At 40.2% G+C, this 25,434-nt stretch overlaps 1 protein-coding gene across 2 annotated transcripts in view; it reads right to left on the bottom strand.

Annotated features, from left to right (window-relative positions):
- LOC124158555 (integrin alpha-PS2) overlaps positions 1–25,434 on the bottom strand; it is a 345,664-nt gene that overhangs the window by 125,176 nt on the left and 195,054 nt on the right. For both annotated transcript variants that reach the window (XM_046533706.1, XM_046533707.1), the window contains exon 3: positions 12,693–12,799. In XM_046533706.1, the coding sequence (XP_046389662.1) occupies positions 12,693–12,799 (107 nt within the window). The remainder of the gene's footprint in view (positions 1–12,692; positions 12,800–25,434) is intronic.

The raw sequence follows: 25,434 nt of genomic DNA, 5'->3' as shown, positions 1-25,434 counted from the left end.
ATTTACCTTTGCAATTTTGCTGCAAACAAGCATTCATCAAATAGTAAAACAAAAATCGCCAAATTTCTCACATAGTCATATATGAATACCAGCAATAAATGATCATTTTTTCAACTAATCTCAAAAAATTATTTTTTAAATTATTTTAATATTAACTCATGTGAAAAAAGCCAAATTCAAGTATTAAGGCCGAAAAATTTTATCTATATAAAAAGTTGAATAAAAATTGAGTGTTGAAAGGCTATGAAAAGGGGAGTTTTCTTCGCGTTTCTCATCAAAGAAAATTCAAAGCACTCGGTCTCGGTCTAGAGAATTAAACTTGGTGCCGAAGTCGGGCAAACACGCACATGGTGCGGTGGCGGGAAGAGCCATCGTCTCCCACTTACGGGATGCTGCATCCAAGGAGCAAAAGGGGGGGGGGGAGTGGATGCCAACCCCCTCCCCACAACACGCCTTTTTTTATTGAACAGAACACGCACGCCCCCTTGCGGTCGGGACGGAGACAGTGACGTCACAGTCGAACGACGGGTGTGCGATGCAACCGAGGATCAGGCACGAGAGAGAGCGCTGGGCATTTGTTTTAATCCCTCATTTATTAAGGGCCGCTCTTTACTCCTCCATTCCCTCCTCCACCCTCCCTCCCAAAGGGAAGCAGGTGTCCCATGTCGTGAGAGAGGATTGGAAGAGCCATTACGTAACTTTTGATATTATTCAAGTATATAAACACGGATTAAAGTGGACAAAAAGTGCGGAAATTCCATCATCATAAGCCAGCGATCCCAAGATTGGTTTGACGCCGTTCTCCATCCCGTTCTCTTATCCGCTAGCCTTTTCACAGTGATGTGTTTTTTTCATTTCACATCCTTTATAACCTTTCTTATATGACTCATTCAGGACCGTCGCTTGCCCTTCTTCCCCCCCACCTGTCTTTCCATGATTGTTTTCATCAGGCCAGAGGACCTGATAGCCCTACTCATACTTGATGAATTTTCGTCAAATTTAATTATGCACATTGTGACGCATCGTGGACCGATTTTTGTAATACCTATATCCTAGCCCGATAATCACAATCAGCGCGGTTCTATCGGGTTTGAAACATTTCCACTGTTTCATTATCACACCAATTTAAAAATAATTACGTAGAAGAGAGCGCAACAAGATAAGCAACAGAGAGGAATAGGATTGATATTTCCGTGCCTTACCTCGACTTCTTATTGCTGAATTCGATGACTCATTCGTTGGGTTTATGTGATAAATTTTTATGACCGGTAGAATGACTAATGTGGGAGAATTTCGGCCATAATCACTAACGCAACTGAATGTGAATAGTCAATGATAATGCAAAGAAGGATAAAGCACATCACAAAGTTTCTCAAAGAGAAGAAAATTACGCCATGCAAAGATAAATATTCTATAAATATATATACTTTGCGGTTTACGGTGAAAACATAACAAGAAGGACTGCCTTAAAAGTCAGTATTTCTTTGTTAACAATTCTCACCTCGACCACTACTGTTCATTACAATACATATATGGAGGTATCACGCACTGAATGAGGAGAAATGAATGTATACAAGAGTAGCGATAGGTAGCACAAGATCTATAAAAAGTCAATGGCTTCTAACAAGCATATCTCCAGTCCTTTAAGCTATTGCTCGTAGGTGTTATATATGATTCGATCCAGGAAATCGATTAGCTCACCCACACTTTTATCTCTGGCGTTTAAGGGCTAATAAATCTTCCCCCTATTACGAAACCTCGCATGGAGTAGTAAGGTAATAATGAATCTCAACACCTTCCAAAATTATAGCCGACCATTAAAGGAGTCATTCCGGGGAAATTTCTTGTTTTCATGCTGATATTCGTGCTGGACCGGCACATTTTATTAACACGTGACCGATTCTAACTCATACTGGCGTGTTGAGGTAAGTACGAAAAGATATTTGTGCAATTATACCACTGTTACGTAGGTTCAAAAAATAGCATAAAAACAATAGTAAAGAGAAATGTATAAAATAATATCATTTGATAGAAAAAGGGACGAAATAATAGTAGGTGGGCAACGTATATCCGAGGTAAACGTTCAATTTAAGTAACACTAAGACCATGAGGCCATCGATAAGGCTACACTTGACATGAACATTCAGAACGTGGTCTAACGAATAGATTTAATAGCGGACTACTATTATATTCCAGTAAATAAGGTGGTAAGAGACCAATATAAAGTGAATAATAATGCCGATAATTTTGTAAATTATTAACTGTTAGAATTATGCTACTGAATGACTGAGATTTATGAGATTAGAGCCGTAGATATCACTGAATAATTTCGGCATGAATCGTTTTCCCATGCTATGAACTTAATAAAATCATCGCCAATATACATTTGTATTCAGGCCTCTCTTCATATGCAATTAGGCTATTATTTCTTGGTGTATTGGTCATTTATTTTAGTAAATGTAATGGAAAAACAAGTAATACCAACATTTTGGAACTTTAAAAATTCATGTCACTAAATTATTAATATATTTTCATTCAAGCCTTGACAATGGAGCAATAAAGTTTCAAGAAGTCTCCCTTACATGTTATATGTATGCACAGCAGTTTGTTTACGACTGCGAATGTTTTCCTGCACTCATCCTCCAATTCTACTGAGGTATCCAGTCCAATATTGGCTTGGCCAATCTGGTGTCATATACCTTATTAACATGGCCAAACCAGAGTAGTTATTTCCTTTCATATTTTTAAATAAATAAAATAAGAGACCTATACTTAAAAAATAACAGTCTACAGAATATTTTGTTGGATTTTTTTTCAATCACATAATGAAAGCAGTATCTTTGTCTGCGCATCGGACCGATCCCCCCATCAAGTATTGAACGGTGCAGTGCAAACACTTTCTGCCTTTTCCTGCGTCACCGGTCATCCGAAAGCACTTCCAAGTATAACGGGCGACGTGGCTCGTTCCCTTCTATATGAGTCCAGGAGGAGGTCGTGGAAGGAAGCGAAACATGAAAAGGGCTTGGAGCAAGCGGAGGGCGTGCCGTACTTGGGCACGAGACTTCCGCGGACCGTGAGTGAGTTGAGGGAAAACGGACGCCGCAAAAAAGAGCGCAGCAACAGAGTAGAGCAATTAAAGAAAGAGCAAAAACCACTGCGGACGACACCACAGCGAAGAGCGCCGATGTCTTGCTGCGACGAAGATTGTGGACGAACTTGGGCGATCGTGCTCTCGTGCCGCAATGACTCGACCGCAACTCAATCGAAAAACGATTGAGATAATCCATTCCAGTTCTATGCTTACGCCGACTAATCTAAAATCTCTACATTGCATCCCTAGTTTCTTTGCCATCACAGTCAGATATAGAATCCCATATTTACGCAATATGTCCACTGATGCTGTGATGTCCTATCTATCCTCATCTTAAGACCGTTTTACACGGGGCACGGAATTGCGCAGGTTAGAGCTGCATTAATTTCTGAAGTGGCGTGGAATGGCGCGAATGCATGATCGAAATTAGAACAGGGGCTATTTTGCCGTCTCGCATCCACGCATTCTCGCATGTGTTCTAGCAATTCACCGCTTTACACGCCGCAATTTTGATTGCGCCTTCGCACGTACGTCAGATTGCGCAATTCCGTGTAAAACGGCCTTAACTATAACCTGCTGAAATCACGGTTAAAATAGATTTAAAATTACTTCTTTCTACCCTAAACTCGATTACTGACTGCCGTGAACTCCTTTCCCTGTTGAATTTTTGGAGTACCTACCAAATCCACCCGGTCGCTCTCCCAACTCCATCTGCCTATTCCCAGAATATCGCTTACAAAGCGCTCACCTTTATATCACCTCTCCTCCATTATAAACTCAATCCCACCCTCCATAAACTCTTTTAATTATCATGCAACAATTTCACCGTATAAGCTGCTAGCTAGTTGAATATCTTACTCTCTCCTCTGGCTTCTCTTTGTTAGTTCTTCTATTTTTATTATATTTTGGCTCATTTCAAGTTATTTGCTCCTACAAATTTCACCTTGAATTGACGTCACTCCTGATTTAAATAAAAAATAAATAAATGGCTAAGGTGTTTCATTCGCACTCAATAGATTAAAAAGGGGATGAAATGAAGCCCACTCACATATTTCCGAAACAAAGATACCTATATGCCCTGTCAAAATGAATAACTTTCGTTAATAAATTAGATGATAACATGGGCTTTTGTCAAAATTTGCTGGCCTCACCTTGCGAAATTTACAACAGTTTTAGAAAAATAACAATGGAACCTAATAAATTGATTTTTTCACCCTAAACAATCCATTCCGCGGACTGAATGCTATTATATTTACGATCTATTACAAAGCACTACAAAACAAGACAAGGAGGTATCTTATAGTATAAGCCTTTAAAATGCCATTTATAATGCCAAAAACTAAAAATAGAAGTTCAAATAACTTACTATCGGGTAAAAGTCTTCTATAATAAAAGTAAAGATTAAAATACAGAAGCTGATTTTAATTTCTATTCTGTATTTAGTAATTGGAATATTAATAATAAATTACTGAAAACCAAACGCTATCTTGAGGAATCCATGAAAAACCTCAAATAGGAATAATATTTTGTAGAGGTATCCCAACTAGCAATCTAAAAAGCAGCCCTTATATTAAATTTAGGGCCAGGTATTACACCCTGACACAGTTCGGAATAATCATCTATTCGCAAGGAGTTTGCGCACACACGAAGGAGCGTAAGCTTCAAACAATCGGATGTACGATGGTTCCACCGCAACGATAGAGAACTCGAAGAAAAACAGGCATATATAGGAACGTACAAAGGAAAGACATGAAAAAAACTACAGAATCTCCGTAGGCCCTCCTTCGCAGACGCTGGACTTATTTTTTCTCCAGAGCAGCAGTGAGGAGTGGACAATCGAACTACCTTTCCCCACCATGCTTGCTCTGAAGGTTAAGAGGGGAAAAAAGAAATGGACGAGGTAAAACCCCCTGGAAGATTCTACATTAATAGGCTCTGGTATTTGGTTCCGACCTAACCCTTTCAATCCCTGGCTGCGTCACGTGCCGACCCATGCCCCTGAGGGCCGGCCGTGTCACCCGGTACACAATCCCCCACGTCAATCTCCCCCAAATTGAATGGGACTGGGGAGGGGCGAAGCGTTATTCCAGACATTCGCTCACCAAATTCTTCTCCGTCTATCCCTCCTTGCTACTACCCCGTACATGGGGACTGCATAGAGGAGACCCAATTCCAGTTCATAGTAGGTTGATTTCTATCGCCTCTTCCGCCGGATTTTCAAAAATGTCCGCAGAATGGCGATGGGCGCATACTGATCCACATTTTGTCCAATATTTTTCAGTTATGAATTTGCAGTTGCGGGGAACAGCATTGAAAAATTATTGATAAAATGGATCACATCACCAGGAATGTAAATTTTGGTTCACGGTCCTAATTACAGCTAATTTCTCCGTGTTATCCGGATCGTTTTGCCCGTTAGTGACGCGAGTGGCGACTTTTGTAATCCCATTCGTTAATGCACGGTTTATTTATTTTTGAGTCGAATTATTTAGTCATAATAAAATTAGAGAGTTCTCGATAGAGCCATGGCATTAAGAGGATTATGGATTCGCGCACAATCTCACTATCGGAGGTGTTTGCATTTATAACGAGGGACACTATGAAGTGGGTGAAACATGTTTCACAACTTACTGGTCGTGGTTCTGTAGATAATAAAATCGATGCAAGAGAAGGCGACGCCCTCCGCGCGATGAATGGGAAGGAAACGCAGTCATGCCGGCCCGCCTCTTTTAAAGTGTTCGCGGAGGATCGCGAGCAGCCCACGGGCTGCACACTCGTATGTACGACATCGAGGGTGTAGGGGGAGGGGAAGGAAGGGGAAGCAGTGGGAGGGGGAGGCAAGTGCAAGGCAATCACCAGATATCCAGCCTCCGCTCGGATTCTCTCTCTCTCTCGCTATTTTTGGTCAGCCGGCAACTCTCCTCTTCCGAGTGAACGACCTGGCATCACCCAATTAGGTGATCCAGGCAGGAAGGAAGGAAGGCTGAGATGAAAAAATAAAACATCGAGGAAAGGGGGATAAATAAATACTATATTCAACGAAAAGGTACATGAAAACCGTTTGTAAGCATTACCTCAAACACTAGGGAGAGTAAGAGGAATATCAGCGAATTCTTTACGCAGTCATACGTTTCAACAATAACTAACGATATATAATAATTAAGCTGATAATTTGCTTTAGTTAAAAAGTCCAAATGCTGAAGTGATTACCACACGACATTAAATAGAAATGTACTTGATGCATTTTTTTAGGGATTCAAGTATAAAGGGATCAAAGGCAGTGTACTCAGATAATGGGAAAGGAAAAGCAGTAGAAATTCTCTAAAATGTCATGCCCTCGGAGTAAATATTTTTTGAGGAGGAAATTCGGTTAAATTAAAAGTCCTTCATTATTCGGGAGAAAAATGAATACTCCCATAACTATCCGTTCGAGAAAATATATCTCAATTTATCGTTTCTGTCCGCTCTGGAATATGGTGAGGTTCTAACATGGACTTCTCCGGGACACCCGACTTTTACTCCTAACAACTAACAATGAATCTAATAAGCTCCATCAAGAATACGGGTTATTCTCTCTGCCTCGAGAAAAATACATATAACTAAGAATCATTTTCAAGAACAATGAATGTCCTCTGCATTTGCGCCAGCAGCGTAGGCAAGTGATATTAAATGTTTTTTTATAAATACGAGCATGTGAATCAAAGGTTGAGAGTAAGTGTTCGACAGGGAAGCCTCATGGGAGGCTGGAGGCGTAGGGGACCAAGAGGAGACTGAAATCCTCTTCATGGAAGGCATACAATGCAGGCGTCTGGTAGTCTACTACTCGGCAGTCTTCGCTATTCCTTCGGCGATCGACTAATAGCAATAAATGTAGCAATACGAACGCATCAGAATACAATCATGGGGTAGTCTAGCGAGCACATAGAGGTGAGGTAACCACAGCCCTGCTGGTGAGGAGAGATCATATTGAATGAGTTTATGGGAAGAGACTGTTCAATGATGGCAAGAGGAGTTTTTTTTAAGTGGTCTATCCGGCAGATAAACATATATTAGAAAAAGCTGGATTTCCAACGTTTCAATAAAATTTTTGTCGGCTGCGTCATTCAACATGCCTCAGTTATTGTCTTCGGGATGAAATTTTTATATGTGAGATTTAGGCACACGTTTACTGATGTTTTCTTAATATAAATCCTGAAAATTTCCAGATAACAATGTAATTTTTTCGAGGAATACGCTCACTCTCACTCACTCAATCACGCATTGTCAGTGATTAAAACCTTACATTTGTTGGAATAGATGGTGGTTAGAGCTCACCTTGAACTATCATACATTCATGGCAGGGGTGCCAGTTCCTGTCCCTGGCCCACCTCGCACTTCGAGGATTTTTTGTGGGGGTTTTCGAAGGATTCACCCGAGATTTGAACGCGGGACCTCTCGATTATCGGCTAAGTGCTCTACCCACTAGACTACTATGCTTCCCCCGAAGAATGCACTCCGAAAATAAAATCAAAGTAAGTCTGATCGAGCGGAAGTAGAGCGTCCTCTTCCTACTGATGTGGAGCAAGACACCAAAGTCTATCAATATTTCGTATCGATAAGTTACACGCCCAACCGCTTACTGTAAAGAATATACCCTAAAATATTTTACTCATACTAATCAGCATCAGCAGTGCATAGATTTCCAAAAATAATGGATTTTCTTCGAAGCCAGTGCATATTTATCACCACTTTAGTTCCAGATCCCACGACGTGAGTAATAGAATTGGCTCTCGCACCTATAGAAAAAAAAATCTTCAAAAAGCGTATGTGGTGTAAAATATGAATGTGATAAAACGAGAGGAACTTTGAGGCACCGAAATTTTCGCGACACGAATAGGAAAAGAACCAAACATACCTATAATCAAAGAATAAAAAAAGTATCATTTTACTTATTTCAAAATTCCACGAAGTACACACGCCAACAATCGATTTTATTCGAGAAATTTATTCCTGCAAGATAATTCCACGTAAAATTTAAAGCTCAAAGCTCCCCTTCTGGCATTCTAGTATCCCACTCCGTGAGGGGCTATTCGTCGCCAGGCAGCCCCCTATTACGTCGCCTTGAATCCGTCCTCCCAGGACTCCGAAGAGGTGACAGGTGGCTGCTGACGAGCAGGGAAAGAAAAATGTGGGCCACATGGTCCACCTTATGATTTCCATAACCACCCCTTGTCCTCCATTATTCCCGCCTTTTCTCTTCAGGTCTTTGGAGTGCATTACGAGGAGGTGAGCTAAATCCAGTTGGCACATTAATAGCATCACGTAGTAAGTATGCAGCTCATGAATTTTGAGAGGGACTTTAAGTATCTACTCGATTCAAAGTCTTTTCTCCCTCTATACTCGCAACTTATTATGCAACTTGGAACTGCTATGCATGTAAATTTGATCCTCTCATGTGGGATACGTTTCTAACGTTCGAAATAAAATTATCGCGCTTGATGACTGCACCAAACCGGAATGACTATGCATTGAAGTATTAGGAAAACCCCAATCAAATAAAACCAGAAAATCGTTCAGTTATCCAACCCGAAGGCTAGTTCGGTTAGATGAGGGTAGAGCTCACCCAGTACAAGGCTACACGCATGTGAACTTCACACACTCAGAAAAGTGGGGTCCAGTTCCTTACCCTAGTCCATCTCGCACTTCGATGATTTTGATTTGCCCCGAAGACTTCACCCGCGATTGATCCTAGGACCCCATGATCAGTAGCAAAGTACTCTACCCACTAGACTATAACGCACCCGGTGGTAAAATTAGATAAAATACTAATGTGTAGATAAAAATTTTAGTTATTATAAATATCGTAAAAATAGATCAAAAACTAAAAAGTAATATTATATTAGTTTCTTACTTTAAATTGCACTGAGCGGCTCACCTACGAGTTAAGACTGATCCACAAGGCCGAGAATGCTAACGCTGGCGAAATTACATTTGTTACACTGCAGTTTCCACAAAGTGCAACAATTAAATAATCAAAAAGTGCAGAACAGAAACCGCACAAGCGCCCGCTAGAGGGTTAAAAGATCGTATATCTAGCCTCATGGGAGGTATCAAACCCACCTTTGGGTTGTAACATTGTGAAAATGACGATGCAATTGTTGGGCAAGAATAGCCTGAGTCACTGGCGTACCAGAGACAGCACCGAGAACACTCTCGGCGTCATTAAGTGTTTACTTAAGTGAAGGGAAAGGATTTATGGACTTCGACTGCTTCCAGAAGCAAAGGCAGTGGCGCCTCTAGTATTGGGAATGGGTCGGAGCAGGCAGAGGATGAAAGCGACATGAACACAACAAGACTTCTAAGGATTAGACAAACACTCGCGTTCTTTCTTTTGAAATGTAACGCGGCCGGGGGAAGTATACAAAGCTCGGCATTCCCGCCATCGCTGTGGCACCAAGGGAAGACGAAGAATGACACGCGGCAAACCTTCTTCCCTCGAAATACCATGCGCCAAACGGTTGTACCAAACCTATTGTATCAAAAATTACTTCGGCATTTAACGAATGCTCGAAAATATGCAGCAAAGTGAAGATTGATTCAACTGAAGACATGATTTGGTCTGCAACTAAAATCAAATTACTCTAGCTAAAAAAGCCATCGCCCATCAAATTAGCATTTGATTTATCTTGACTACATACTAAAATAATACACACTACGCTACCGTGACAAGGGAAGATTGCAGAATGATGTCGAAATACCAAAATATTTCTGTGAACTTGACACATACTGCGTGCTGAATTTTTTTGTAATTCGTCATCACTATTCTTCAATTATGGGTATAGATTATTAATTTCCTGAAAAACAGAATGCCTGTGTCTAATAAAAGTATCTTCTTATTTATCTCATTTCTAATGGAAAAAATAAAAAATTTTATCTTTGAAATGGAAACTAGAATAGAATTTCCACACATAGTTTACTTAATCCCAAATGTCTATTTCATCGATAAAATTAGTAGGACTGAATGGCATTAGAATAAATCTGACAAAATGGAAAAAAGTCCTTCCTTCATAACGAACATGAATCCAGCGACTGAAAGATGTATTGAATTTACTCTTACATATCGTAACATGTGTACATCCGTTAAATTGTTATTCAAACGATACCGGAAAAAGTAGTAGCCTCGGGGTAATCGCGAACAAAACACACTGAAAATACTGTGCATGGAGGATTGGATTGATGAATGACTCCGAAGATATAAACCAAGAATATTACAATAAAAGATTCTACCGTCGACCTCCAGATGTGTAATCTCCCGCTTCATATTTAAATGGGTTTACAAATGTCGCAACGAGTGTCGCTGATAGGTAGAACGATTTGAATTCCTCGGAGAATTACGCTACAATAAATAAAATCGATTGCTCGAGATGTAACTCAGTGGAAATAGGGAATGGAATCTAGGGAGTTCATAGTTGATTAGTCAAACTTTGTAATCTACTTTGAACTGAATCACACAGTTATATTGATAGTTCAGTTAAATTATTCAACTACGAAGGCTCCTAACCGAAATTTATATTCGCGATAGTGTGATCAATCAAATTAATAACTTCTCAATACTCCTCCTCGCGACTGTAAATACGGTATCGCAAATATTGAGAATAAAGTGATCGATCTAGACTAATTGTTACGCTGCGGGCATACTTGAGGGCCGGCTATTATACGCCCAAAGTTTCTACTTTTTCTTCAAGTCTCTACTCTCGAAATCAAGTTTCTACGGAACGCACTGGGGCCTCTTCTGTGCACTCCCCTTGATACAAGCGAAGCACGGAGCGCCACAAATATACACGGAAAAACTCCGATAAACATTTTCGGGCGGCGCATTCCTCGAGGGGTACCTCAGCGCAGGTTCCGTGCATACCAAAACAAAACTTCGTGTTGGTCCCAATGCGGAAAGCGAGAAACACACCGGCGACTACACACGGCCGAGGAGTGGAGGCATTAAAACGTGGCGGCTGGTCACTTGAAGGGGGCGGCGACAGCGTGGCCCGAGGGTCGCCATGGGAGTGACCGATGCGATGGCCCGAAGAGATCGCCTTTGAAGAGCCGAAATTAAATTGATTAACGGAACCTCTGTGAGGAGACCGGGGGTTCATCATTTACCGGACTGGAGGAAAATATCGTCAGAGTGGAGGGGGACAACTTTGAAGGAACTGAGGGAGGAACGACAGTTGCTTTGTCTACTTACTCAATTTCCTCCAAAAATAGACAAGGAGGTACCGTTCAATTCTACCAGAATGAGTGAGTGAAACAGCCGGCAAGAGCTCAGCTCACGGAACGGACTTGAGGCAGCGTTAATAGGATTAATAGGACGAAAACTCCATAGCCTAATTGTAACTCACTCACCCCGTGATTTAACCCGAAGGTTGGTTTGGATAGGTTAGGGTATCTTGACAAGGGAAAATTGCAAAAGTTGGGAAATTTGCGATAGTGTGGTCTATCAAATTAATAACTTCTCAATGCTCTTCCTCGTGATTGCAAATACTGTTCGCAAATATTGAGAATTAATTGATCGCGCTAGACTAGTTGTTACCCTGCGGGCATATTTGAGAGCCGGCTGTAATACGCCCAAAGTTTCTACTTTTTCTTCAGGTCTCTACTCTCGAGGTTGGTTTGGATAGCTTAGGGTATCTTGACAAGGGAAAATTGCAGAATTTGGGAAATCCGCGATAGTGTGATCTATCTACTTAACTTCCATTAAGAAGAAAAGTAGAGCTCACTCCAAAGTAAGTCACAGGCGATTGACTTCCAAAAATTCAGTGTAGGGTGGCCAGTTACTTCCCTAAGCCATCTCGCACTTCGACGATTTTGTTGGGGTGTCCGAAGGCTTCACCTGGGATTTGAACACGGGACCCCTCGATTAGCAGCCAGGTGCTCTAATCACTAGACTACCTACCTACTACGCTCCCCTCCTATGCCACTAGGAATCCAAATTTACTATTAGTAATCATCAAATTGAAAATGTCCCGTATCAGCGGCTAAGTCTGCTTTGAGGATAACCAACGTGTTTAGGAAAAAAAATCACGGCTGAAAAAGTGTCCATTTATGAGTGTACTAATCATGACAAAGAAAATTTTCCGAAATTATAAAGAGAATATTGTCAGCACGTCAATGAGGGGCTTTTTTAAAATCTTCAAATTATAAATTATTTAAATAATATTTCTATCGCATATATTTCCAGGCTGAGCTATAAATATGTTCAGTTTGACTAGTCATAAAATATATTGTTCATTTAAGCAAATTTATCCACCAGGAGCTCATTACTCTCGTGACGAAGCTTATGATAATTAGTGATAAGTCATACACTTAAACAAGTTACCCATCTCTTCATTCATGGTTCCGCATAATAGGAAGAGTAACACGAAACTCGATCAAAGTAGAGCGAATCCAAAACCGAGATATATTTTAAAAATTCCATTCTGTTGCGGTGCCAGGGCAGTGTCTTGGACTCGTGCATGCCAAGAGAGATCTGCAACATATTTTTTTCGTTTACCAAAATTTACCTTACAGAAAAGAAAATTCAACGAAAACATCAATCAGCAATTCCAGATATCTCGGAAGTACTTACCACCACTGGTCCATCCTCTCCCGAACTGCGAACGGTTGCACCAAACCACTGACCAGATTTTTCATCCAGCTGTGTTTGCTGTAGACCGTTGTATTTCACATTGTTCCCTGCAAAAAAGGAAAAAAATAAATTTAGTAAGTTTGTAGGTGTCATAAAATAATTATCAGCGAAGAACATTATCTTATATGATTTTGGGCACGATGTGGTGAACGTTCTTAATATTAGTAAAATAAGACATTACAACATTTCCACTGAGTTTTATTATGACACTATGCGTTTCGTCGTTACAAACAACATTATCAAGTGTAAAACTCAGTGGAAATATTGCAATGCCTTATTTTACTAATATTAATAACCTTACTCGAAAAGTTTTACTCGCAAGGTAGGAATTGTGGAGAATATAACACATACGCAATGGCAACTGTTAAAACTGAGAGAATTAACTCTCCTTTAATGGCATAAAAGAGAGAGCACACACGAGAAACTTTGTGGGAATATGATTGCAAAAAAATTAAGAAGAAAAGTGGAAACCATTTTGTTTATCATTAGCACTAATTTCAGTGATGGAAACAACGAGAATTTATCAACGCGCAAAAAAATTTTTGTGCCTTACACCCACATTAAAAAAAATGGGAACATCAACAATAAAATGATAATAATGGGAATAAAATAAAGCAAGTTTGAAAAAATCCATCCAAAACTCATAAAGTGAATGTTTGGAAACAATGTGCTTGATGCGATGAGTAATTTTTCTCCAAGAGATTCCAATGCTCGAATACGCCAGAAATATCTAACACATTTCATAAAATATGGATGAATTAGTAATATTTAGCTCTCAGGCCATATTTTAGTGGGAAGTTATTATTTATTTTTATTTCAATAAGGACGGAATATAATCGATGACATAAATTTGCACTTGGAATATATGCTTTTCTTTTTTCATTGGTCTCAGCCATCCATATCAGCCACCAGAACTCGCGGCAGGCACGCAGCCAAGGGAAGGGACAATGGCGTCTTCAGCCCACCCACATTTTTCCCTTTGCGACTAACCTGTTGAGGAGACTACAGGCCCAGGGAATTTATCTATCTTATCCCACTCCCTTTTCTCGATACAGTTGCATTTCATGATGTCTGCCAATAACTAACGCTAAATTTAACTTAGCACTATACAAAGGAAATGTATAGCTAAATTAGTATAAAAATGCACTAATATATAGTACCGTCTACTTTTTTAATTTCAAAACTCTTGCTAAAAACTGTAGAGTTTTGAAATGAAAATAAGTAGGCAGTGCGATATCTTTGTGCGTCGATTTAATAAGCTGTTCCATCAAATCTCTCCCGAAAAAGTTGACTTAACTTAATGAATTTGGCTTTCCGATGTATTCGAATCGATAATAAAACACCATAATCGTACACCCGCATGCCCGCTAAGCAACCCCTAAGCAAATTTCTGGCTGCGCATGTGACTCGCGTCGCACAATCCAAGCACGGATACAGGCCTTCGAGTCATCGTGACACATGGGATGAAATATCCGTGGAGGTGTCAGATGCGCCCCTCCGAATCACGGCACCTTTCCCCAGAGCAAAACAATTCCTTTCATCGCCGTCCCGGAGGCTGCGAAGACGCGGCCTTATTCGGGGCGACCCCTGATGTTGCGCCTCCCAGCCCGCGGCGTTTCTTTTGTTTTCGAAAACGTCCGCGCCACTCTAGCGCGAGCATCGGTAGCACAACTTTCCATTGTTGAGGGCGAAAAAGTCGGTCGGCGGAAGGGCCTTTTATATCTTATTTGAAATTACCATCGAAAAAAAAAGAGTCGCCCAGGGCGTATTTCATCGGAATCGGTTAACTCGCATGAGGCGGGGAAGAGCGACCTATTGTAGCGCTAACTGGCGGCCGCATTTTGGAGCGCAGATTTCAGACACACAGGTGAGTGTCCCAAATAGGTTTGAAGATTCAATCTAAGGAGGCACTGGCAATGAGGGTTGGACTATCGCCGCACTAATTGACGTGCTTTCTCCAACCATTGTCTCCGAAAGGGCAAAAGCTAGCCTCTTAATGGTCAATCCGAGTACTGGAAAAGGCAAGACAGACTGATAAAAGGAAAAATCATCCCATTGGAGCGAGAAAAATGGTCCCAAAGTAGCTGCAACGACACGATGACTTTTTTGTGCCGGCTATGGCTATTTTTAAGATAGGAAAAGGAATTTACGAACCATCAATCAATGATATCACTACAAATCGGTTTATGAAGTATTTTTAACTTGTCTTATCTTCAGAGTGCTTTAATGGAATATAGTGCACTTTGATAACCCATAAAAAATGTTTTTGTGCGGTCAAGCAATTACTGGTGCGGTGTTTGAAATAACTTAATGTGATTCGGGCAAAAAATAGTGTTTTCTTCCTTCGAACTCCCAAACATTATTTAACAAAATAACCTTCAATTATCTGAACGAGTTCATAGTGCAATTTAATGCCGACTTCATGAGATGAATAAGGCTGTATTCATAAAAAATATAAATTTACAATGTTGGCTATTTACTTAGAAAATATTACAGATTAATTATGTATTGCTACAATTGCAGATAAATATGTAAAATTTTACTCATAAACAGTATTATAATGATGGTAATCTTAATGCAGACTCTTCTTCGTCTCTCCTTTTTGACTAATTGGTTTTACTCATAGGGTAAATGTTTACGCAAGTATGATTGCGGAGACTTAGCTCACCCGAAGACTAAGCCACGGGAATATGAATTTCACACATTCAGAGTAGAAGGAGCATTTTCTTTCCAAGTAAAATCGTTGCGTTGCTATTGGAAATCTTCACCCGTGGTTTGAACCTGGACCCTATCGGTCTGTGGCCAAACGCTCTATGTGCTACCGTGCTCAACATTATTATTTACTCTAAGAGCGTGGTAGTCTAGTGGGTAGAGCACTTAGCTGCTGATCGAGGGGTACCGGGTTCAAATCCCGGGTGAAATCTTAGGACACCCCAAATCAAAGTGCGAAGTGTCCCATGAAAAAGGAACTGGCCCCTCTACCCCGAATGTGTGAACTTTACTCGCCTGTGGCCTAGTCCCGGGTGAGGTCTAGCCTTACTTAACCAAACCAAATTTTGGTTGAATCACCGAATGAGTGAGTATGGGAGCAGGGGCGGCATCCAGCCCAGGGCCGCCTTATCGCTAGCGTCCGGGTGGTTGAGAGGCTGGAGTGGCGGTGGTTCTTGTCCCATTATATGTCGGCGTGTCGCCCTCTCCGTACATGGCCACGGTGCGGCGGAGAGAGTTGCTTCCTCCGAGTCCGTGGGCAGCAGTCCTTGCGCGAGAGTAGGCGTCCCACCGCCCGAATGAGTGCGCAGGGAACGGGAATTAGTTCGCCCTTTGGTAATGCGCAAGTCTAGGTTCCAACCCACGCTTAGATATCACGCGGAAACGGGAGCTGATCGCGGAGGCTGTTCGGGGAAGCATTCGTGATTAAGACTGCATACTCGCAACTACTATTACACAATATTTTGAACTATGTACTTTTTCTTATTTTGTATTTCAAGAACAAACACTAATTATAAAATAAAATGAAAAAAAATAAAAAATATTAAGTAGTAATAAAAAATACATTCAATTTTTAAAATGTTTACGTCACAATGAACATGCATGCAACTGTATGAATGCAATTTTTAGCCAATTGTCATAAAATTGTTTTGATTCGCCATATAAATGTTTAATTTTTAAGCTACTGCTAACACAAACATCACTCTACTCACACAACACAGGTAAATACGCGCCAAAATTGTTGTATTGCCTACTAGCTGGTTGGGATGAAAATGGTTTAGCGGAACACCATATGAGCGCTATAAAAACAATGTTCAAGTTTTAAAATAAATTACGGGGTCCCCGACACCCCTCTAAACAGCTTCGTCTCGTGCAGGCCAGCTAACGAGTTATTGCATAAAAATAGAAACAAAGGTAACGCAATGCAATTCTTATTACGTAACCGATGATTGCTAACGGCGCAAAAATCATATATTGGTGGATGACGACGCATACCACAAAATCAAAACTTACTTCATCTTCGAAATAAGAACTAAACTTGGCGCAAGTGTCAAAGATGAGACGCACATCAAAATAGTCACAGCATTATTTGCTAGTGAATCTTATTCATTTCACTGAAAATTCAAATCCAGTTTATGCCTTTTAATGGGAGCACAGAAGAAATTCCTCCCACTCTCCCATGCTTCTTCAGCACACATTTATGGCAATAAAGCCACATTATAATTCAAATGGGTAACATAGCGTTTACCACTCCCTTAAAGCAATCAGGAAATAATCCTGAGAACCTGAAGGACGCGACAAATTCATCGAGCGTCCAAGAAACTGTCAACTTTCTCCTCGTATTTTCCTGTCGCCCCGAACCGAGTGATTGGGCGAAAATATGCGAAGGCTCAGAAGGTCCAAGTCCGTCCGAAGAAATCGCCGTGCGTCAATCCTTTCTCGGAAATCGCAGAACATCACCAAAAACAGCTCTCAGCAAGATATTGAGCAATGGAAAGGAAATTTTTTCCTCTGTCGCCCTGTAAACACTCGAAAGACTTACTCATGGATACAAAAGGCAAAACATTTTCGTAGGCATAAGAAATGAATGGTATAAAATATATAGTTCACGTGTTAACTTCGTGGAATAATGACAAGATAGATTAAAAGTTAAATTTGTTGTATTACACACAGCATTTATTTAAAACCCGGTTTCGACTTTTTCAGGTCATTATCAAGAGGTGGACAAACCTCTGATAATGACCTGATAAGGTCGAAACAGTTTGAGTTGTAAACAAATTCTACGTGGGATACAACAAATTTTACTTTTTAATCTAAAATGAACGGTAACTACAACGTCACTGAGGAGAAAAATAGGAAAGATGGATGGAAAGCCTGGCATTATTCAAGACATGTAAGCAGCACTTCAATGAAAATGAGCCTTTTAATGCAGGTATGCCGGAAAAAATTGTAGCATCAAATGATCACTCAATAACACTGAACTGAAACTATATTGGGACAAAAGTAATATAAAGCTTCCCAAAATTCAGTGTATTGCACACCTATCCCCTTATTTATTCACTTTCAAAAGGAAAAGAAACAGAAATTGCCTTCGTAAAATTCAGTTGCTTCCAAAACAAGTTTTCTTTTGAATTTAACCCAATACCATAGCTGACTACGGAATTAATTTTACAAAACTTGATGATAAGTTAACTATATCCAAATAAATAATAATTTTACTAGTGGTCGTTGCATGTTTTAAGTGCCTCAAAAGGTTTAAACATTTAGAATCATTTTCGAAACTTGTGATTATCAGAATCATTTTATTGTATGAAGATGGATACTTTTTAGAACAAAAATCTGTAAAACGAGAAATTTAAATATGTTCATTGCAGTCATTAGCCAGAAGTTACCACCAAATTACCTCGAAATGTACCGACAAGCTAAGATCTGGAAAATAGTTCGCTGTTGTAAATTTCAAAATAGTTTCATTAGGACTATCTAAGTAGTTTTTTTCTTTCATTTCTGCTCCATAATAAAAAACTGTTTTTCTACGCACTTTGTTGCTGTGTTCAACATTATTTGAAATTTAGCTGAACTCCACATCTCAACTTAACCTTCAGAAAAGGGAAATGGAACAAGAAACTAAGGCAAGTGATTAAAGTGGACGAAAAACAATTAAATATTTAGTTTATCATTCGATCTTAGAATGACGAAGTAAATCATATTTACCTTAGTTTAAAAGTTTTAAATTTTTATCATTGAAAGAACCCAATATTTCGAGAAATAGTATCTGATGGAGATGTGCATAAAAACACGCAGGAATAAGCCGGTTAAATTGTATCCTCAATTTTCCTCCACCTCTTATAACTGCTACAACGCTTTCAAGATACCTATATATCTTTGCCATTCGGCGCTTCATCATCAGGAATTCCTTCAGCGTTCACATTCGCAAAAAAATCGTCAAAAATGCGAGAATACAGTTTGAAATTAATTTGCATGAAAGCTTCAAGATATCATCTTAGTTTCACTGTTTTCAATTGCCAATCCAAACGTGAGGTTGATATTGAATTATACAATCGATCTGCATCAATTTCAATTTTTAACTTCGATAAGATTGGAAATATCACCGCCATATAGTCGTATTGTAGACTTGGCTTTTTGATTACTTGAAACAAGTATGGGCACAATAAGCAAGAGCGCGTGACTCTACAAAGTCTCAGCCGTCAAATTGAACCTGCTTGAGGATTACAAGCGTTAATCGACTCGTTTAAAATAAAAAGATTATATAGGCACGGTAACCCAATATACGCCCAAATGAGTGAATACTCTTTCTGCCTTGATTTCCGTTCCTTTATCATATTTGGGTGCATTAGGAGAGAGATGGACAGAGTCATCCGTTCGGCCTGTCCCGGGAATTCCTGCCAACCACCACCGCCATTCATCTAGGAAAGAGTCATTTTGTCCGTCCACGTGACCCACTTAGGAAACTTCACCGGATGGAAAATACCCAGGAGGAATGCACCCAAACGGAGGGACGAAGGAAGATACTTGGATAGCACCCGATGACCCCTCCCTAAAAAATAGGATCTCCTTTGGTTAAAGACGGATACAATAGCAAGGAATTAACGATATAGCCCGAGAAAAAGAAGAGGAAATATGAAAGAACATACTCTCAAAACATTATAGTATATTGGAAGGAGCACTGAGGGGACGATAGAAGGAAAGAACACAAGAGGAAGACCGCCACTCCCGTCTATCAATCAGATCGCGAGAGATATGAATACCAGTGGCGCAGCGAGGGGGGTTTTTGTGGGATATCCCCCCCCCCCCCCCCGAGCTCAGAATTTTTAAAAAGTTTAATCCACTTTACCCAACTGAATGAATAATTCTTATATAATTATGTAAGTATTAATAAAATAGCCCTCATAAAGCCGTAAAACTCACCATTTGGAACCATTTCTGGAGAGGGCCCCCGCACTTACCCCCTAGACTCCCCTGTATTAGTTGCACCTAAACCCCCTCCCCCTAGCCTTAATTCCTAGCTGCGCCCCTGATGAACACAGCATCATACTGCCAGCTGAAGAGGATGGCGGAGAACAGGGTAGAATGTCTTGTTACTACAAACTCGCCTCATGGCTGGCAACGAAAGAAGTAGAAGAGGAAGTCTGCTTCAGACATTTTTCTTACAGCATTTTTTACATTTACTTCGTGGGAGTCATTCCTGCAGTTATGTATACTTCTCTATGTTTAGTTCAATCGTCTGGAGGTGTGCATTTGTTTCGAGGAGTTTCTATTTCTGCGGCCGTTTTTCTCATCTGCTGCGGAGGCCGCGCCCCGGGCGAGTGGGCGTGGAGGGGGGGCGCTCAGGTGGGGTGAGGTTTCCGTACTAGGGCGCACGCGTTGAAGTCTCCGCCCACATTTGCATCTCCACGAGGCACCTTATAAAGCAGCGCAAGCGATAATAAAAGCCTTTTGTCTCATAAGGATGGAAAACTGCTCCCTTAAGCCTTCATATTCGTGTTCGAGGCCATACAGTGTGGGATAAAGCAGAATTGGATAAGGACACATTCTGAACTCCGATGTATAATTTTGTATCTTCGTGCATGCATCAGAATTTCATTTTGGGAATTCTGTCACGCCAGAGTACTTATGATGATAGAGGGGGGAATGAATGCTCCACGTCTACCAGCGCCGGATCCAAGATAGGGACAAAGGGGTGGCTAGGAGGAGGCCTGCGGAGTCCTTCCGGCAGAATTGGGGGTCCGAACAAAATAAGCATTTTATCCAGTGTTAATTGGATACCCAAAGGGCCGAGGGGATCTCTGGATCCGTCACTCTAACATCTACAGTCATCAGGCGCCCTGTTTCATCGCTTAAAAAAGCTTTGCACCTTATACGGCGGTACACAACATAATTTTTGAAGCTTTTTTAACTGCCACATTTTCGCTAGCGGGTGAGAATTGAGATTAAAATGGATAGTGATACTAGTTCAATAAATATGGATAGTTCATTTTTACCGTGCTGATGAGTTAATATTGGGATAGCATGCGTGCATATGATGGCGATGACAACAGTTAGGTCTTCGGTAGGAAAAGTTATATCACGATGGCCCAGGGAAAGTAAAATTACTTATGAGATGAGAAATGGGAGTTTTCGTGGTTGGAAATAAGAAAGATAAATCATCGGCGTTATCATGCTTGAATATTTTTTTAAAGATAAAAGCGTTGGTTCCCGTAGTTAACATACCAAATACAGCACAAGATTCTCATTGAATTAATTCAAGAGGAAAAATGCACCCAAACATTAACGAATTTTGATATAAAGAATTACAAAAAAGGCAGAAATTATAAAACTTTTTACTTTCTAGCTATTATCGAGATAAAAATTGAGATATATACTTTTTTCTCAAATTATTCTTTTTGATCTTGAGATTACGAACCCATGGAGGAAATGATATTAAACCTACAAGGCTGAAAATTCATAGGAATAGTGGACAAACGCGACTATTCGCGAGGGATTTTGCAAAAAAATTCATAACAACTTTGCCTCAAAATAAGGTCCGGAAACTAATGTCCTTTTATCGTTCAAAGGAAAGCTATCTCTATTCCTCCTACGGAGAAAAATCATAAAAGATACTTATTTACCGTAGATGTAAACTTAATCCATGGGCCAAACTTAAGTTCCTTTCCAATCTGATTAGAAAAATCTGCAATCCTGAAGCTCGAGCGAACAATTTAACGCAATGAATTCTCATCCACCAGGTCCAGAAATATTTACAATAAACCGTTTAAAACTAAATGAAGAGCTCATGGATTAGAGAATATAGAAACGGTGATTACAATCCCTCCCGGAAGAAAGTCCTGAAGCAAATACCACCGTGTACCGAATCTTCTTTGAAACTATCGGCCTTCAAAGGAAAGCTTCCTATTCCTCCTTGGGCAAATAAATTTCATGTCCACTTGTTATGTATGAAATACCTAAGCTGTTTCCATGGATGCTTACTTAATCCTAGGTCCAAATTCATGTTCTTTTATAATCTGAGCGGAAGGATCTGATGTGAATGCCTGGGGCTCATTCCCCCTCCACCCGCTCATCCCGTAACCCAGTCCGCCCAGCACCAGACCTCCCCGCCCACTCGACCCAGCGGTGAGAGCGGAGACTCACTCCCACGTGCTTCCAGTGAGAGATCTCCCCGTCTTCCAAAGGGTCTCTTTCCACTCCACTTTCCACAGCTCCCCCCCCCCCCACCAAACAACCAAACGCTCACATCAACTCCACTATCTTTGAACAATGAGCAGCACCTGTTCCGATTGTTTATTGCCGAGCTCAGCCAATGTCTCACTGCTGTGATTGCACTGACCTAGTTATAAACTTGGTTGCAGAAGAGGGTACCAATACAATAATTAGCTTATATATGCGTACTTTTCACGAAATTTACGCAATTTTGCAACAATTAAACAAATACTCAGGGTCGGGAGTTGGATTTCACTTTTTGACAATTTTCAAATTCAAAATCTCATGGTTACGAATGTTTAAAATAAAAAGAGATTAAAAACATAAATTTTACGTTTAGTTTTATTAATAAAATTTTATTTAGTAATAAAAATTAGAATAAAATCATCAGAGCTCTCAAATGAATCTGATTTCTGAACATTTGAGGTCGTTATTATTAAATCGGTGAAAAATAAATATTAGATTACATAATATCTTCAAGATCATTTATGAAAGAAGTTTTTTTGATTCTCAATAAATAATATTCGAGCTTTTGCTTTCCCTGACGAATACACGGGAATGATTATGGCGTTTCTGTTTTTCTGGTGTTTGCGCTTTGCATCTAAAATACCAGAGTAGCAATAAGTATAGTTTTTGGAGTGTTTTCAGTTCATGACATTAAAAATCAATAGTATTATAAAAATAAAAACTCTTTAATTTATCAATATATTCAGAATGCGGTACTGAGATTACCTCACACTTTATTGCTGAAGCATAAGAGAAGTAGAACAGGGAAAAAGTACTGCAGATTCTACTTGCCATTACATCAGCATTAAATATTGCAATGAGAGGAGTCCATGAGTGAAAACGAATAAAAAATCAATAACAAATCCTATCCAAAATCTTTATACTATTTCCTTACGCCGAAGTGCATCCTAAACAAAGGCCTCACAAACTGCAGTGCTGTTCTACCAACGTAGAAAAATATTCGCAACCCATTCACGACGGCCACCATCCTCTGTGATGATTAAGTCTAACAGAATTATTTAATTCAGGGAGAAAATTAGAGGTATAAATTAAACAATGCCTGTCCAAGAAACATTATCTCTCTGTCTGTTATTTTGGCAGGATTTAAGTGGACATATTGTATTAAGTATGACGATATTTTCTGGTAAGGCTTCGTCTTACTCATTGTATTGCAATCTGGAACTGAGGGTGAGGGAGTGGGATATTTGGTGAATCATATTTAAGATAAAATTCTGACCATTGCACGCAATTCTATTGGGACAGAAAACAAGAAACTAATCAGAGGATATCCCTTGTGGAAATACCCAATGTTCTTCCTTCCTCCACGAATCAGGCTAATCATTCCCGTGGATTCACCAGGGAAAGAAAATGCTTGGGAATCGAAAATGGCAAAAATTCCTAGCTCTTATTAATGTGCGATGAAAATTTCTTTCAACTGAAACAAACCATAACTCATGCAAGTTTTTACTGGCAGTTAAAAATATTCTTTCATAAATAATCTAGAAGGTATTATGTACTATAATAGTTAATTTTCGCCGATTTGAGAAGTTACTTCATCAAATTTTTAGGAAGCAGGTTCATTATAAAGCTCAGATGATTTTACTCAAATATGTATTAATAAACTACACATTGTTCATTCATAACATTAAACGGAAGCGTAATTATTTTACGCTCTTTTTTATTTTTCGCAACCAAGAATTCAAATCCGTGATGAAGGTTTATAAATATATCGAAAAGTTGGCAAAAATTTCATTTCAATTTTTTCAGGACCTGCTTTCCAAGATACATATTGATTAGGAGCCAAAAGCGGAAAACATGAAAATAACCAGAGGGTATCCCTAAGGAAGATGTCCAATATTCTTCCTTCCTTGCGCGCTCACCGGTCGCTTCTCTCCGGAGCTCGGATGGTCCATGGTAGGTACCTCTCGAGGCCAGACCAAACATTTCCCTTTCCATTCGTCCCGCCACCCACTTTCATCAGTTTCATTAGAGCCCCCCCCCCCCCCTCCGCTCACTTTCCCCGCCAACCCACGCTTCCTCCTCTTTCCTTCGGTCCATTTCCCTCCACGCCTCGTCCCACGCCACGCCTCGCCTTCCCCTCCCCCCCCGCCCTCCGCCAGCTGCAGTGGGCGGTCGCCGCGGACACACATGAGAGATGTAAATAGAACGGAAAGGGAGGACGGAGAAAAAAATTGTGGAGGAGACGGAGGATTTTAATGCAAAGGGAATAGAAGCTGCAGGTGTGAGCAAATTGGCGGATCTGCACCCGATCGCGAGGGATAAGGGATAACGGCACCCGGCGCCGAAATGTTGATCCCACGATGGAAGCGTAGCATCGGTTACCGCGCTCGTATAAGTAACTTCGCGATCCTTCATAATTATAAAAAGGTGACATCCAAAACTCGAATATCCTCCTGTAAAAATCTCCCGTAATGTAAGTTAAATAAAAGATAGCAAAAAAGATTTGATGCTTTCCCGGTGAATAATGAGAGTAAACTTCTCTTGGTATTTCCACCGGGTTAGAAACTCCATTTCTGTAACTAATTGCAGCAATATGACATAGAAACAAAAAAATACCTCAAAGATAAGATGGCTAATTTCGTCGAAACGAAATAAAGACATCCAGGAGCCCTGAGGATGAACCCCCAGTTGCAGCTCGAAACGTCAGCAGAAATGGAGTTTCTAACTCAGCGGCAATCCCGAGAGAAATTTACCCACAAGAAAATGTTTTCAATGAATTTATTTTTGCACGACGTCCTTCGTTGTTAAAACCAAAATTTTAACTTTTTCAGGGCAAAAAAAACTGAAATAACATATGCTTAATATTATTCAAGCGTTAAACACCTTTGAATTTCACTAGTAAGCCAAAAATACTGAAGATATAACCTCGGTGTAATAACTCATTTTCACTGAAAAACACTTTACACATCAGGCTCAGAGGACTTAGCGATGTTGCAATTAAGGCTTTCCATTATCTTCTGCCTTTTGCTCTACTGCGCCAGTTCGGCCAGGTTTCTAGCCTATGATATCTTCTCTCACTCTATCTATCCATCTCTTGCGAGGTCCCTGCACTGGTCTCTTTCGTTATATTTCTAAATTCATTGCCATCTTACGAAATCTTACCCCTATCAATTAAAAATATTCCATATTAAAATATAAAGCGAGTAAAAATCTTTTGAAGAGAATAATTCATCCAAATATGGCCAAACACCTGTCCATAAAGCCTCAGCTGTCGCCAAATATTCTCCATGTATTGCTGCAAAACCTACGCACTCACTGACTAACAACAATCAAGGCTGCATTCGTCCCACACACGTCCTTCCAAGACTCCGCATTAACGTTCCATATAAGACTCTTCGGAGCGCATAAATGTTTTGCCACACCATGCGATCAATGGTGATTGTGCATGTATTACAGGTCAACTTGGAACAGTTAGCGTTTAAGCCTATCCAAGAAATTAAGCACTTCCCAG

This window comes from Ischnura elegans, chromosome 5 (genome assembly GCF_921293095.1).
Source record: "Ischnura elegans chromosome 5, ioIscEleg1.1, whole genome shotgun sequence".
Lineage (NCBI taxonomy): Eukaryota > Metazoa > Arthropoda > Insecta > Odonata > Coenagrionidae > Ischnura > Ischnura elegans.
Note: the sequence above shows the minus strand (reverse complement) of the source record. Positions and strands in the feature narration are given on the sequence as shown.